At 50.4% G+C, this 17134-nt stretch overlaps 1 protein-coding gene across 5 annotated transcripts in view; it reads left to right on the top strand.

Moving 5' to 3' along the window:
• Window positions 1-2319: 2319 nt before the first annotated feature.
• Window positions 2320-17134, top strand: part of CORO2A (coronin 2A) — a 51206-nt gene continuing 36391 nt past the window's right edge. Inside the window, exon 1 of one of the 5 annotated variants that reach the window (XM_023534244.1) lies at window positions 2320-2414. Coding sequence is in view for 2 of the 5 variants with exons in the window: in XM_023534245.1 (XP_023390013.1) it covers window positions 4363-4422 (60 nt within the window). In the remaining 3 variants the exon portion in view is untranslated. The other 4 variants (XM_023534243.1, XM_023534242.1, XM_023534245.1 and 1 more) reach the window with 4 other exon arrangements.

Raw genomic sequence — 17134 nt, 5'->3', positions numbered from 1 at the left:
AGGCAAAGGAAATTAGGAGAAAGAGCCATCCGCCTGACCAGGAGGCTGTAGCGGGGACAGGTGGGGGTGGATACATACATGCACCATAAGGTCTGGGGCTGCTGCCTGCTGCTCCAAGGGAGGCTGCCCACCCTCCCCCTGCTCTTCCTGAAGGACATTTGGGACCTACTCCTGGTGTCAGGTTCCTGGCCCTGTACCACAGCTGTCGCCCCCATCCTCAGGGGCCCCTGCCTTCCAGGGCTGGAGGATTTGATCCCTCACAGCCCCTGCCTTCCTACCCCAGGGAATGGGACCTCCTGCTCAAAGCATCCCTCTCCAGAGGCTAGGCACCCAGCAAGCTGAGGTTCATGGTTCATTCTACAGAGGAGGGGGGAGGAGTTACCCAGGGGACCTCCCTGGGGCAAAAACTCTAAGAATAAAAGGACTTCTCAAAGGAGGAGGAAGGGCCTGGAGAGTCCTTTGGGAGATACCCTGCCCTCACACCACAGTGGGAGGTGCCCACTCCTACAATAGCCTGTGTTCAGAGCTACTTTACCTCCCACTCAGAACCTCACCTCAGGTGCTGCTGCCCCCTATTCTTTCTCAGCTCAATCTCATGGGCACAGAGCCATATTGTACAGAAAGCTCCATGTTGGGCAGGTAGATGGAGAACTCGCTCCTCCCACACACACATTCTGGTTCCCCAGAAGGCACTTACCCGCACATGGCAGATTAAACAAAGCTGGCCATGTTGATACCTAGGAAAGGAAGATGTTGGTTTCCTGGCCCAACCCAATCAGCAATAAGACCCAGTAAAAGGTATTGGCAGGGGGCCAGACCTATTACGTGGTTTTCTAGCTAGAGGTCCCTGGGCAAGTCATGTCCACTCTGGCCTATTTCCCCATGCATGCAATGCAGAGAAGGTAGCCTTCCCCAAATGACCAGGATTAAGGGGAAGGGAAGGGGCAGCAAAATGAGGACCCCGCCCCCTACGTACACAGCACCTCCAGGAATGGTCCCAGGTTGTGTCTATTATAGAGGCCTCCACTGACCTCCCCTCCACGCGTCAGTCCACATGCCCATGGCCCCAGAGGTCCCTGTCAAACCAGTCTTTCCTCAAACACAGTCCCAGCCACCTACCATCATGGCACAGGGTAGTAAGATACAGATACAAGACTGGAAGGGCACTTTCACAGGGCATCTGGGATGGCTTCCTGGGGAAGGGTGTTGGTGCCAAGCCTGGAAGGAAGAATGAGTCAATTTAGACAGCAGGAGATGATGATGAGGGAAGAGAATTCCTGGCAGAAGAGACGGTGTGAGCAAAGGCACAGAGGCGTGAGTGCAAGGGGGTGGGGGTAGTACTGGAGATACTGCTCAAATCCTAGGTGAATTAAGACATTCAGATGCCTTAGTCTTGCAAAGGTTATGGTGCCCACCCCACAGGTGTGGGGTGGCTATATTGAGCCATAAGTATAGGAACTCCTACAACATCCTACTTTTCCATATGCTTTTTTGGAACATTAAATATCCAATTCTTTTATGCTGCTATGGGAGGCATGAAGTCAGTTGGCCTGCTGAGTAATCCAGTTCCACAGAAGTGTGGGTCAGGGCTAAAGAGCTTTGCAGAGAAGACTGAGGGGCTAGGTTTGGGCAGTAGGCAGGGAGCCCATCCTGATCTGAGCAGGGGAGTGGCCTGGTGAACAGCGAACACTGAGTCACAGGCTTTGGCCCTGGCTGTTCTTTCTTATCCTTAGAAAAGAGCCCCCAAGTACTTATTAACTCTAAGCCTCAATTTTCTTATCTGTAAAGTGGAGGTAATAATAGTGGCTAAGTAAAAAAGTTTTTAGGATTATATGAAATAATATATGTAAAGTAGTACATAGTATGCACTTATTCATTCAACAAATATATACTGAGTGCCTACTATGTGCCCGACACTGTTCTGAGCCCTGGCCCACACAGATACACCACTGTACAAAACAAAGCTTTTCTCAAGAGAGGTGGCATAATGGAGTGGCTATAAGCTTGGACTTGTGAGCCTTGCTGCCTAGGGTTGAATTATTTGCTGTGTGATCTTAAGCGAGGTACTTAACCTCTCTGTGCCTTAGTTCGCTTAAGTGAGCAATAGTGTAACCTCATAGGCTTGCGTGACTGTTGAGTGAGGTAATGCATTTAAGGTGCTTAGAACAGTGCCCAGTTCGGTGTTAGATGGTGGTGATATTAAGAGGCGGGGCCTCCCCATCTAGCCCTCATTGCCTAGGGTGCGCAGGACCCTAAGCCCGCGCGGCTGGTCAGCAGCGCCCCCTCTTGGCTACCCAGAGAAGGAAGGAAGTACTCCTGATACTCCTGCGGTCCTCCCTGCCCTTTTGCTCCCGGACGGGGTTTACCGAGAGCTTCTCCTGCGGCGGGCTCTGCGCGTGCACTTTACCGGACCGGTAAATTAGATGGTCTCATCTAATTCTTAAACAGCTCTGAGGCAGACACGGTTACTGTTTCCATTCCACCAAGGGGGAAACGGAGGCCCCGGGAGGTCGAGTCCCTTGTCCCGTGCCACGCAGAGAGGGAACAGCGGGACGTGAAGCCAGGTCTGACTGTTCCCAGCCTCAGGTTGGTCGCGGGGAAGCCCGCCCCAAACACTGCGGCGTGTGAGGGCCGGTGTGCGCGCCGGTTCTGTGCGCGTGTGCACTCCCTGAGACCAGCCTCCGGGGGCCAGGAGCTCGGTCGGAGCGGGTGGAAAGGGAGGGGGTGGCCCCCGCGGGACGCCCGGGCGGGGCTTGTGCCAAGCCCCTGCCCCGCCCACCGGCCCCGCCCGCAAGGCTGCGGGGGGTGAAGGCGGTGGCTCTGGGCGCGGGGACTCGGCGGGCGGCGAGGAGCGCGAAGCAGGAGCCAGACGCCACTGCCGCCGCCGCCGCCACCGCCGCCACCTGCGCGGCCGTCATCAAGGTAGGGCAGCTCCGCGCCGCCAGCCGTACCTTCCCGGTCTGCGCGCTGAGTGCGTGCTGCACCTCCCGGCTACAGAACCCTGGGAGCGATGCTGGGGCAGGGCGCGCCGCGGGGGACCCAGAGGAGCGCGGGGGACCTGGCTGGCTTCCAGCCCCTCCGCGTGACCTTGCATAAAGCACCAGCTCTCTCCAGGCTTCACTTTCCCCACCCGGATAGAGGGTGCAATGGTGGCCCATTCCTCGCTGCGCTCTGGGGCCGCCCCGTGCTCCCGACGGCCGGGTCCTGGTGGGCACCGTCTGCACCGCCCACCCCTCCCACCCGCAGTGAAGGCCGCTCATCCTGGGTGTGGTGAGCGATCCCTACAGGCTCCCTTGTGGCCCGAGTGCCCTGTGGGACCAGTGCTGGGATTCTTCCTCTCATCTGGGTGACCTGCTGGGCCTCAGCTTCTTCGTAGAAGAAACAGGAAGGATGGGACACTTCCAGGTCCCTATCAAGCCAGCCTGGGCATGCAGGGTGGGGCGGTCAGAGTCTGCCCGCCAAGTTGCCCTCGCGGTCTGGGGCTGGGGGAGCCCTAGGTTGGAGGTAGTGGGGCCTTCGTCTGCAGACTTGCCTGGACCAGACCCACGCATGCCGCAGGATTTAGGGAATGGTATGAGAGTTTCCCTAAATCTGTTCAGGTGCTGGCACCCAAATCTATGCCCCAGCCAGGTGATAGGGCCGGCTCAGTTCTGGGTGTCAGACCCCAGAGGCATCATTGTGTCTGAGTAGGGGCGGGTCTGGGACAGAGCACGTGTCTGAGGGACTGTGTCTCTATGCTCTGAGTAAACACCTCTGGCATCTGGCCCAGCCCCTCAGTATGATTCCCTCTGGAAGGCCTTGCCGCCCCATTGCACATACCTTACGATGGGGATCTCACTAGCTGTAAACAGCTGGAATCTGCTGGTCCTGCTCTGGGCAAACAGACAACATCTGATCCCTCCTCTCCTACCCAGGGCAATCATCTGGTCTCATAAATCATCTTCTCGCCTCCAGGCTGAACAACCAACCCCAGGCCCAGCCACTGTTTCTCCTGCTGGAGCCAAAGGGAACAAAGGCAGGCCCAGGGAGCTGAGGTGTCTGTCCCGGAATCAGCCTAGAGGGTGTTCAGAACCCACCTGCATCAGGACCAGAATGCGTCCCTGTGCTTCCTGCACTTCCTGTGTATCTCTGAGTTAGCAGCTACCTTAGAGGCCTGGAGTGAGAGGAAGAGCCAGAGGATCCCTTCTCAAGGCTTTCCTGCCAATGGGTCCTCTTCCTTGTCTTTTCCTATTGCCTGCCCTGATTGAGGCAGTTGTTTCTGAGAATCAAGTGTAGGCCTTCTGGTCTCTTTTGTTCCCCTCATGACCCGCCCCTCCCAGGAGCTTTCTTACAGCCAAAAGAAGGTAGGGGCCACCTGGGCAGATGGTGAGCTCTCTGTCTTCAGAGGTATGCGAGCAGAGGCTGGACGAGCACTTGCTCAGGGTGAGCTACCTTTGACTGCAAGTCTGGTGTTTTAAGGGCTGAAACAGAGTGACCATGACCTTGCCTTCTGGCCATGGTGGAACTGCCCAGAACTTGGAGCTAGACCACAAATGAGTATTGTTATCCCCTCGTAAAAGCAGACTAAGTATATGTGCTGTCACTTGAGCATAGCACCAATGCACAGGCTTAAAGGCCTCCTAAGTCTCATGTCATTTCTATGTTGTATAATCTGGGCCCAGTTTTCCTGCTTGGCTAGTCCAAGCCATTTTGGCCTGGTTAAGGAGCATGGCAGATTCTGGTTATTAAAATGTCATCCCATGCTAATAATTTTAAAATGCACCATGGAATTATGGAATGTCCAAGCTGGAAGAGATCTTAAGAAATCATCTCATCCAACCTCCTCATTTTACAGATAGGCATCCCCTGTCTCCAAAGGGTAAGTTATGACTTGTCAACGGTCAGAAAGTAAACGAGCAGCCAAGCCCAGGGATCTTGATTCCGAGACAGAGAGACAGAGACAGAGAGACAGAAAGGAAACACCATATAGTAAATGAAAGCAATCTGTATTTATTCCTATAACATTAGCAAAAATAAATATGGAAAGATAAACTTCTGTGCTGGCAAGGCTGTAGGGATTCGCCGGTGGCCTTTAATTTTACAGAGCAATCTGGCATCTTGTTACAAAAGTCCATGAAAATGATCCTAACTGCCCTTTGCCCATAGCCTTCTACTTTGAGGACTTTCCCATAAGGAAGTAACTAGAGAGAGAAAGGAGTGTAGTGCTGGTTTGTAAGAAGTTGTTATAGTGAAGCAGCTCTTGATGTTTTAGCTGAAGATTAATATACATTTCACATACAGCTTAAAAAACAGGGGCACTAAAGCTTATATTGCCAGAGTCTGGCCAACCCAGAAGCAGTGTGGTCCAGAGGAAAGGCCCTAAGACTAAAAGTCAGCAGACGTAGATTCCACTACCCTGCCCTGTGACCTTAGGTCAATCCCTTCTCCTTTCTGTACTTCACTTTCCCCATCTGTGAAATGGGATAGATTTGGCGATTGCTGAATTTTTTTTTTTTTTCCAGCTCTGATAACCCACATTCTAGGCTTAGTAAATCTTTTTTCTGAAACCTTTCTTGGAAGGAACAGTTGAACACAGAGATAACCAAAGAATGTCCCAGCTTCCCTCAGCCATCACCAATGAATCCCTAAGAGGCAGGCAGCTGGCCTTTTTCCCCTTTGTTATTTCCAAACTTCCAGAACCTAGGTTAATTGAGAGCATGGTGTGGTTTTGTTTTTATATTCTTTACCAAATATCAGAGGACTGAGATTTTTCAGGAGAACTAGAAAATAATTCAGCAAAATCCTCTATTTATTATTTTAAGTTTACTGTCAGTGCCTCGCTTCTTCCTTCAGAGACATGGAAGGTGCTTTGCAATCAGACCTACTATGAAGGGCCAGGAATCAGTGACTTCATTTCTGTGGACAAACATTTATTGGGCACTTCCTTTGTGCTAGGCCTTGAGGTGCCTCCCAGGGGCCATGAGAAACATATTAGGTTAAACTTTGTGAAATGACCAACATCTGGCTGCTTTTGACTTATAAGAAATGGCGATTTCATTTGGTCCGGCCTAAATGGAAAAAGATATAATCAAAGAGCAGCGTGCTCCTTACTATAATTGGGAGATTGGCAGGGTGTGGTGGGGGCTAGGAAAGTGTGACTGTAAGCTTGGAGAAGTCAAGAAGGAAGGTCATGTGAGCCTCACCTTGAAAAATCAATAATAATAATGATTTAATAATAATAGCTAACATTTATTGAGTACTTAACTACCAGCCTGATTCTGTCCTAAGTGCTTTATTTATTTAGTCATTCAGCCATTCATTTATTAAGCACCTACATTGTGCTAGGTATTTTCCGGGGAGGTGAGGTGTGTCCTGACAATAAAAAAAACAAAAAAAAAATAGACCAAAAAAAAATCTGTTGTAAAGGAGCTTACAATCTAATAGGGAAAGACAAACAATAAATAAAATAGGTGGTAACTGAGATGGAGCAAATAAACAGAGAAGTATGTTTCTGAATTGTGGGGAGAATGGAAGGGAGAGGGTCGCAGTTTTGAATAGGGGAATCATTTTGAGGTGACTTTGGGCAAAGGCTTGAAGGAGGTGAGCAAGTATACTGGACTGATTTCTGGGGAAAGAGCCATCCAGGTAGACGGAGCAGCCAGTGCCAAGCCCTGAGGTAGGATCATTCCTGGCAAGTTCAAGGAAGACCAAGCTTGAAGAGAATGATGATGGGAAAGGGAAGAGGGGACAGGTGAGACAACCTGGAATCCTATAAGTTTGTGAGGGGGATACTATTTTTATTCCTCTTTTTCAGTTGAGAAAACAGAGGTACAGAGTGGTGAAGTAACTTGCTGAAACAATGTCTGACACAGGAACTAGGGCTTTTAATCCAGGGCAGCGGGGAGCCATGGAAGGCTTTTGAACAAGGCAGGGGCATGGCTAGATGTGACTGTTAGTGAGGTTCCTCTGGGGTACAGAGAGAAGGTGTGAAAGTAGTCCAGGCCTGGAGTGATGAGGTTAGACCTGGGCAGTGAACACGGGGGTAGAGGATGACGGGAACTTGGTGCTGGGGACGAGGTGGGAGGTCCACTCCAGGAGAGCAGGAAGTGAAGCAGAAAGCCTGGCTCCGGTCTTGGGCTTATTTATTTAGCAAACAATAGCACTTCTTCTGTTCCAGGCAGCATGTAAGATTTTCTATACATTAACCCGTTCTCTCTGAAAGCAATCTATAAGATAGATACTATTACTCATAATCATTCCCGTTTTTTTAAATGGTTATATTATATTGCATGTAAATTATATCTCAATAGTTAATTTACAAAGAAAGTATATTTGTTTTTTCTATTATAAATACTTGATAATGGAGAATTTAGAAAAAGATAGGAAAACAGAAAAAATGTCCCACACCTTCTCTTTTCATCTCAGATAATCAATATAAATGTTTTGGTGTGTTTACTTTCTGTCTTGTTTCTACTATTATCCCCATGTTACAGATGAGGACACTGAGTCCCAGAGAGATTGGGTAGCTTGACCACGGTCATACATTTGAACCCATGTCATCCGGCTCCAGTGTCTAGGGTCTTAATCACTGTGCTATGCTACCTGTGGGCAAACCTTGCAATATCAGAGTTGGTGGGTTCCATTGAGACACGCCCCCTTTCACCCCTACCCCCACCTTTCACTCACCCCGCCCCCGACATCATCGCACAGATAGGGAAAGTGAGGCACGGCGAAAGGCAGGCCTTGCTCAGCATCTCTCAACCAGTTAAGAGCAGATATGTGAGGTCTTATTCTAATAAGAAGAAACGGAGCTGAGAAATTGCACAGGTTTGATGTGACAGCTGCTTCCAGCCTGGCCTTGAGCCCGGAGCTTGCGGGGCGCTGCCAAATGGCATGACCCTCCCCACAGGGGGTGCTGGGGACTGCCAGGGCCAGCCTGTGTTCCCTGGGCCCAAGTCTCATCCTCCAGCCAACGCCAGGTAGGAGGTGGCCAGGTGATGGGCAGGGAGAGTGTGGAGCCTTGCCAAGCCTACAGACCCCCTGGGAGTTGTCTCTTGTACTCTGACTGTGCATTTGTTACTGGCTCTCGTCACAACATACTCCTGGGACTGCTTGCTGCCAGGGATGCAGCCCTGGCCTCCAGTCCCAGTTCAGTCACTGGGTGACCCTTGGGCCAGGGTCTTTCCCGCCCTACCTGCAAAGTGGCATCATAATGGTGCCAGCTGCAGGATGAAGTGAGATGTAGATGGAAAGTGCTGGCACAGGGTGTGGCACATGGAAGTGTTCAATGGATGGCCAGCTACTGTTGCTATTCCTAAGGCTACCCCAGGGTGGTGGCCTGGGCTGGGGAACTTAGCCTGCCCTAGCCAGAGCCCCTTCCACAACACTTCCCTTCACACCTGGCTAGACCAGGTAGGGCCCAGCCAGTGCAAGAGGAGACGGGAATGAACCTCGGACAGTGGCTTGGAGTCCAGGATTACAGACAATAAAGGACATAGTGGAACAAAAGAAGCCACACTGCTGAGGATGGAGGCCTGACCCGGCCACTGACATGCTCTGTAGGCAAGTCCTGTCCCTTCTTTATGTCTCTTGTCCTCATAAGCAAAATGTGGAGACTATTTCCTGCCTTAATAATCATAAAGATCTTCATCTCAGCAGCCATCTATTGAGGTTTTTCTATGCTTGGGGTATGTGGATGGAGATAAGCAGACCCATCATTTCCTTCAAGGTGGCAGGGGTGGGGCGCTGCAGTTCTGATAGGGAAGCCCAGGAGTTGTGGCCCCTCAAGGAGAGTCCTCTGTCCCAGCCTGGGTTGGGGATGTGAGTTGGGAAGTCTCCCTGGAGGAGGCGATACCTGAGTCGGGTTGTTAATGTGATTTGGAGTGAGCCAGACTCAAGGGGAGGGAAGTAAGGAGGCCATTTGATAAGTCACCTCACCTCTCTGAGCCTCAGTTTCTTCATCTGTAAAATGGAGATAATAGCTACTTGCCTTGCCTAATGTATAGGGTTGTTGTGAGACTCAAAACCGGATAAGAGTATGGAAGCACTTCATAAGCTATAAAATGCCAGGCACCTGTTTGTTGTTGTTTATTGTGATGTCTGAAGCCCCTAGGGGTTAGAGTAATAGCCAGCCAGCATCTGGGTCTAAGAGAACATATCCGGTCTATTTTGAAAGGCCTACAATCAAATCCAGCAGGGACAGACAGCCGCCATTCACTTCCTACCCCTTGATTTAAGAGCTCAAGAATATTTCTGTACTGGGGTGTGGCTTTGCTTAGAAGGGGCCCTGAAGGCAACCATGACCCAATCACAGCCCTGTCCTGAGGAAGAGAGGACAAGTGCCCACAGAAACCCATCAGGCCATAAGTACTGCATCCTGGTGGAGGCCGGGCGCTCTGGTCAGGCCTCAGGGACCGTCATGACCGAAGGGGGCTGTAGGGACCTGCCAGCTAAAGGGATGGAGGACAAGGGAACGCCATGGAGTCACTGAGAAGAAACAGACATGTAGAGAGAGGTCTGTGATGTAGTGTTAACTAGAAAAGCAAAGAAGAGAACAATCTCTGTGGAATGAGCCTGTTTGGGTTTGAATATGGGAAAAGAATATATCTACACACATGTAAATATAGAGAAATATTCAGACATATCAAGCTGGTTATCACTAGACGATAGAATTTTATTTTCTTTTTCTGTATTTTAAAATTTTTATATGCAATAGACATTTCTATAAAAATTTGGCTGTATAATGTGTTACAATATAATAATAATAATAATTAATAATAATACAGATAGGATAAAAATCTGGCGAGTCTGATATCACCAGGCTGGAGGTTTTAAGTAGGCAGCCACAGCACTAGGACAGGTGAGGTCTGCGTGACCTCCCCAGTTCTAGCCTTCCAGAACAATTGAGAGCAGAGTCCAGGGACAGCACTAGAGGAGAGGTCTCCAGGTGCGTCCCACGATTCTCCTCTTGGAACAAAGACTGGGGATTTTAGGTGGCCGCAAGCACAGTCAGCATTATGACCAGACTGCCCCCAAAGCCAGGCACTGCAGGCCGCATTGGCAGGAACAGGGCTAGAGCCAGAAAAGTGCGGATGGCTGGAGTTCGGCCACCCGCTAAGGAACTAGGACAGTGGGACAGATCCAGAGGCCGCCCGGCAGGGGAAGGACCTGTGCTTTCAGGCTCCCTGATGCTATACAGCTCCATCCCATCACACCAGGCCCCAGCAGACCCCTGTCCCTCAATGATGCATATTCTTGGTCTTTGGTCCCCAAGACTCTCACAGACCTTCCTGCCTCTTTGCAAAGGAAGTTCAGAAACTAAGCTACCGCCATATTTCACTGAATGCTGGGCACCATCTACTGTGAGAGGTGCTATTATTTTATAATCCATTAAGAAAGAAAAAAATGGCAGACAAACTCTAATGATGAGTTGCATCCCAGTTTCAGAGATGTTAAAACATTAAAAATAATGTCTCGAAATCAATTAGATATGACACGTGGCAGGCCCCACACTAGACTACACCCTTAATGTACATTCACGCATTTAATTCTGACATCAACTCTGTGGCTAGATATTCTTGTCCTGTTCGTATAGATGAGGACATGGGACCCCAAAGAGATTAAGCGACTTTCGCAAGGTCACACAGTCGGCAAGAGGTAAAGCTGGGATTTGAACTCTGCTCTAACTACATTTCAACACTTTTTCCTTATTCAGCCCCACACAAAAAAGGATCCTGAGTTCTGGCCCTTGGAAATAAGAAAATGTTCGCCCTGCAGAGTAAACATGTCCAGGTCAGAAATGCCCCAGTGGACTGGTCATTAAATGCCCAGTGCTATGAGTAATGGGGGAGGCCTGGAGGAGGGTTGGGAGATAATGGACAGGAAGGAGCTTTGAGAGCTTGTCGGCTGAGTGGTTAGCCTTACTCATCCTTGTTAGGACCATGACCAGGAGTAGGTTGGCCTGTGGGCCACCCTGGAGCGAGACCGCAGAGACCTGCCCCACACAGCTCATCCTAGAACCTCACCCAGACTAGCTCATTCATTCATTCTTTAAAGCTACCTTTCAATTTCATTTTTTGAATGGGACCTTTGTTCATATACTGATCACTTTCTGAATGTGAAACATGGCTCAGTGCTAGGGATACAGAGCAGAGTAAAAGAGACACAAGTGTTGCCCTCATGGGCTCACAGACCGAAGGAGAGATAGGCAGTAATCCTAGAGTCCCATAAAACCTGGAGTAGGTGCCTGAAGGAGAAGAGAGGGCATGACAGCATACAGAGTAGAGAAATGTGCCTAGCCCAATGTCACTGAAGAAGGCTGTACTAAGGTTAGGACTTTTGGGATGAGATTTGAAATGTGAGTAGGGAATAACAAAGTGACTATGGGGAAGGAAGCATGCTAGATGAGAGAAACCGCCTGTGCAAAGGCCCTGAGGCTGGAGGAAATGAGCATTTGAAGAATTAAAAGCACTGAGTATCTGTGGCTCTGATCTCTGGCCATGGTGGAGCTGGAGAGGTAGAATGGGCCAGACAGACCCTTTGGGCCCTGGAGCGACATACTCAAAATTGCATCTTTTGAAAAGATCTGAGCAAGATGGTTAGTGTCTGAGACTAAGTGTCCAGGTGAGAGCAGATGGTAACAGTGGGAGTAGCAATAAGTGGATGGTTTAAGAGATGTTTAGAAGGTGGGATGGGATTAGTGATGGATTGGCTGTGGGGACAAGGAGAAGGAGGCCACATGGACGACTCCTGGGATCTAGCGTGCCTGGCAAGGCCCTTCACAAGGCCTGACTTGCAGGAGGGGTGCTCAGGGAGACAAACTGTAGTGGAAAAGGCTTTCATCCTGTTAGTACCTCCTACCCTTGTCTGGTATTTGTCCATTTTTCCCCCAGCCATGCTTAGTTTTCCTAGTTCATCCAGCATTGGGGTTTTGCTATTCGATGTGGAAAAAGACAGTGAAGGAGTTTAGGGTGTCGATAAGAGTTAGGTGATGGACCGTGGAGCTGGTAAGAGGAAAGAGAATGAAGAGAGAAGGGGGCAGATGGGTGGGGAGAAGGTAGATGGAAGTTCTCATGGGTGAAGAACTATAGGAAGAGGAGACCTGGCCTGGTGTCTCAGGTTACTGGAAAAAGTGAGCATCATGACATGTGGAGCTGGCCTTTCAGAAAGGCTGGAGCCAGGCTTGGTGCAGATTGGAGGCATCACTAAATGGGTTATTACGTCTTAAAGAAAGGCCTCTCTGGTCCAGAACTCTCTCTTTGGGCCTGAATCTGTGTTTTTTGTTTTTGTGTTTGTTTGTTTGTTTGTTTGTTTATCCATTGTGGGTACTGACACCCACCAAAGGGCTCGTCACATCTGGCAGGAAGCTGGAGGAGGGGAGGATATGGTCAGCAAGGGATTGCTTGAATTAGTGACCATAGAAGCAGGAACATTTTCTCATGGTAACAAGATGCGGGGTGTGGCCAAGAGAAGGGATGGCCAAAGTCAAGGAATGGGGGCTATTTGAAGATGAAATGATCCTTGTACAGAGGGAAACTGAGGCTGGAGAGGCCGTGGGACTTGTTTGAGGTCACACAGCTAGGAAGTGGCTTTCCTGGTATGGTTTTCTACTCTGTGAGTTCCAGATTTCAGAGTGGAGGTTCCTTTTCTGAACCTTCCTTTGGAGATGAGACCGGGATGCTACTGAGTCTACAGCCTGGGCTGGGAGTCAGGAGGCCTGGGAGGGGAGTTGTGGCCAGCTAGGGGATGGAGAGGAATGCATATGGGAAGATTTCTTGGAAAAGGGAGCAGCTTAGCTCAGCCTTGTAGAAGCTAGACATAAAGAGTGATGGGAGGGAGTTATTGGCAAAGGAATAGCAGGAGCAAGGGGCTAGCAGCGGGAAGCCTATGAGCCTATCTGGGATGCCACGCGGAGACAGTCGAGCATCAGGTACCGGCCAGACGCCAGTGGCAGGGAGGTGGGAGGAGCCTGCCCTGGCAGAGGAGTATTTTATCACTGACATTGTTTAGAATTGCAGGCCCATCATGATGATAAAAAGTCAAACTTTTAGTTGATTTTATTATTTAAGTTCTCTGTAGAAAATGCAGCCCCTCTTGTCTGTGCCCAGGCTGACAGCTCACCTCCCTACTGCACTTGTCGCCCCTACTTCCTCTTCCGAGCAGTGGGGTACAGAGCCCTAGACGTAGGAGAAGGATTTCAGGCCGATACCTCAGAAAGCTCAGGGCCATGTCCACAGCTGCCCAGCATTGTGCCAGGCATGGGCTGGCATACCTTGGAGACCACTGGGTTGCAGAGGCTCCAAAGTCCTGCAGTGTCCAGGGCTGCTTCTGGCCATCAGAGACAGAATCTTTGGGCACTCCAAATCTCTCTTCACTAAGCAGAACCTGCCAGAGTGTAAGCACAGCAATAAAGCCCCTCGGGAGTTATTTCCCAGCCCGCAGATGTCTACGGGACCCCTCATGGGCACTCAAAAAACAGCCTGAGAGCTAGATTTGATTAGACCCATTTCACAGATAAGAAAACTGAGGCTTCAGAGTAAAGCAGAGTGACTCCTGACGGCCCCATGTCCCCCATCATGATAGCCCTTGTAACCTTTGCTAGGATGCACGTCTGCCTGCCACCCACAGCCACCCTCAGAGCCAGAGGGTGATTGCACAGAGGAGGCAGCCCCAGAGGGCTGAGAGGTTCAGGGATCGGCCTATGGCCCAGCAAGGGGCTGGACTGTGACCAGGACAGAGAGGCAGCCAGTTTTAGCATCAAGAACTAGAGATTTGCATTCTCTCTGGGATCTGCCAGTGATAAGCCAGGTGACCTTAGACAAGTTACAGCCCTTCCTCCAGTTCCTCCCTGTTTCCTCACCTGCAAAGTGAGGGAGTTAGACTACATAGTCTCTGCCGTCCTTTGGAGCCTGAAAATCCTCTCTGAGAGTTTCTCCATCTTCTACTCCAGTGGCCTCCAAAGTGACCTATGCAAGACATTCATTGACATCCTGGAAAAATATTATCTAAACAAGAAAATAATTCAAAAAAGTTTAGGTCCCACTGCTCTAACCTCTGGTCCTTTCTGTATTGCTGCCACTTCTGACACCACTGCATATGTGATCCACCTTTGAGTGGGATGCGATTTCTCCACGTTTCTACCCATCCCCAAGGCAGAGACCCTATGGCTACCTCTGGGTCCACAGCCACCTCTCTCTCCAGCCAGGAATTGGAAAATGTGGATTGAGTTGATGTGCTCCAATTTACCCATCCATCATGGAGGCTGCTGGTGCTCTACTGGCCTTTCTAGTAGCAAAGACTTGGGGCGTGTCTTCTCTCATGAACCCAAGGAGCCCCATCTTTCCCCGCCTAAACGATACTCTGAATCACAGGAGGGCCCAGGTAGGGTGAATGACCTCTGGCCACACAACTAGAAGACTTTTCTTCCCCAGCCATCCTTGGAATTTGTCCCTCTGAGAATGGCAACACAGATAAGGAACAAAATATTTGGTACTGTATCCAGGCACAGAGTCAAAAGAAACTTTGTTCCCTGTCTTGGAGTACTCTCCTGGGCTGAGTGGCTGGCAACCTGGCATCCCGGTCTTGGTTCAGCCCTATGTGGGTGGCCCTGGGTGTGCTGACTCAGTTTCCCCTCCTGCACCCCGTGATCTCTTGGGGTCTGGCCAGTGCTACTATTCTGAGGTGTAAAATCTGGGTTGGGAGACCCCCTCTACTGAGTGGTTCTCAGGCTCCATCCGGAGGGTTCAAGGATGGTCTGGACTCCAGACCAGGTGTGGGATAAGGACAGCTTGGAGCATTATGGGGAGGAGACGGGAAACAGTCAGGCAAGAAACTCCGCAGCCTGGAGTGGCGCCATCCCAGGGCCACATGGTCAGGGGCCTCAGATCTCTGAAGGGCTGTTGAGGGGCAACAGATGTGATTGGTGAGACTCCAGGGACGGAGACACGGCCGTGGGGGAAATCGTAGACTTCCACGCATTTGGAGGAGGAAGTTGGGCGCTTGTGCTGCTGGAAGGGGTGAGCTTACCGCCACTAGAACAGTATAAGCCGAGACCCTCTGACTTTTCATATGAAATGGCACGGAGAGAAGGGCAGAGAGCTGGGCCAGATGCCAACCTGGGTTCCTGACCCTGGACACTCCAGGCGTATCGTGTCTGTTTCTTGCCTCTAGAGCAATAAGATTATCTGAGAGCGGGAGTTAGTGGATCTGGCTAAGAATTCAATTAGGTAAGAATTATAGCTTTAGATTCTAAGTCAGCACTAAAGGAGGGGCACAAGGCTTTCTCTTTCCATCCATTTAAGGGTTTGGGTGCCTCCCAGCACAGATGAGCCCCCACCTTCGCCATGCTGCCTCTCAGTGTGGTCATATCATATAATAAAGACACAAAGCACCTTTGCCTCCATTCTCCCTTCAGGGCCCCCTTAAAGCTTCAGGAGGGTGGCAGGCAGGGATGCACGGTCCCATTTTATGGATGGGGAACTAGGACCCAGAGAGGGACAATGACTTGAGCAGAGTCACACAGTGAATGAGGACAAAGCAGACCAGAGCCAGAGCCCTGGTCGCAGAATATCTGTGCACCTTCCATCCACAGAGCAGGGCTCCCAGCGAAAGCTCGGCAAGAGTTCTGCTTATCGAGGGCGCTAACTTCCTCGAAGGGCCCTCCTGTCATGAGGGGGAGCCAGAGTCAGCTCCACAGGGGGACAGCAAGCCAGAGGAAAGTCCATGGGAAGAGCCATCCCTCTGCCTGGGAGCAGGTCCTCGAGGCCGTCCTGAAGGCGCCCGGGGGAGTAGTGAGGAGCCTCACCCCACAGTGCCCCTTCTGCCAGAGGCCTAGGCAGAGAAAGCCTTGACCAGCCAGGAGTGAAAGGGTGAGCAGCTGCAGGGAACCGACCTGTCCCTCCATTCCCTATCTGGAGGGGTCCCGGGACCAATTCCTCAGAGATACCAAGGGACAACTGAAGTTTCGAGGGAGTCAAAATTTATATCTGGATTTTCAACTGTGCGGGTGTCAGCACCCCACAATGTTAAAGGGTTGATCAGCTGTGCAGTTCGGTGTCATGAGGTGCATTCACACATTTGCACAATCATCACCACCGTGATTTTTAAACTTTGACTTCTCAGTAGCATACTCTATTCTTTAATAGTTTTGTTTACATGTAGTGATGACGAGTGTGTGTTTGGTGCTAAAACATCATGCTTGACACAAAGGACCTTACGTGGACCTTTCTCCATACCAGGCACTGCTCTAAGCCATTTTAAGTGAATAAACTCGTTGAATCCTTACAACTCCCCTATAAGTTAGGTTCCTAATGGACCCTACTTTACGGATGAGGAGACTGAGGCACAGAGAGGTTTAGTATCTTTCCCTAGATCCCTCACTGACTTGTCTGGGCCTGCTAGTCGCTCTCATTTATTGAGGACTCACTGTGTGCTTAGGCTAAATGCTCTCTGTTCAGCCTTTGCCCCATCTCACAGCAACTCGGCCAGAGATGGGTGCCCATGTGGTACTGAGACTTAGAGAAGGTGAGTCTGGGTTTGTAGCCGGGTCTCTGACTCAAGCCCATGCCTTGACCACCTGCCCTCAGTGCCTGCTATTTAGATGGTGAAGCTGTCATGGGAACACCTGCCGGATTTGAGTGCTGACCTGAACCCACGTTTATATAAGAATATCTGAGAGATAGAAAGACAAAAGTCACGCTCCCAAGTGGCCCAAGTTAAGAAGTGGCTGTGTGCTCAGGGAGTCTTTGGAGGACAGGTTCCTGCTGCCTCCTAGTTGCATATCCTCAGAAAAGTGACTCCACTGCTCTGAGCTGAGCGTAGCTCAGCATCCATGATATGGGGATAATTCTCCCCAGCCTACGGAGGGTATGAGGAGGAAATTGAATGATGACAGGGAAGGACTCTGTAAATCACAGAATGGTGGTTCTTGAAGAGTGGTCCCTGGACCAGCTGCATCTTCGTCACCTGAGAACTTGAGAAAAATGCATATTCTCAGGCTCTACCCCAGACTTTATGGATCAGAAACTCTAGGATGGGTTCAGCAGTCTGGGTGTTAATCAGCTTTCTAGGTGACTGTGATGCACTCTCAAGTTTGAGACCCACTGTTGGAAAACTTCATGCAAAATGTAAAGGAGACACTGTCACCAGTCCTGGCAGA

Source organism: Pteropus vampyrus, unplaced genomic scaffold, assembly GCF_000151845.1.
Source record: "Pteropus vampyrus isolate Shadow unplaced genomic scaffold, Pvam_2.0 Scaffold123, whole genome shotgun sequence".
Classification (NCBI taxonomy): Eukaryota; Metazoa; Chordata; class Mammalia; order Chiroptera; family Pteropodidae; genus Pteropus; species Pteropus vampyrus.
Note: the sequence above shows the minus strand (reverse complement) of the source record. Positions and strands in the feature narration are given on the sequence as shown.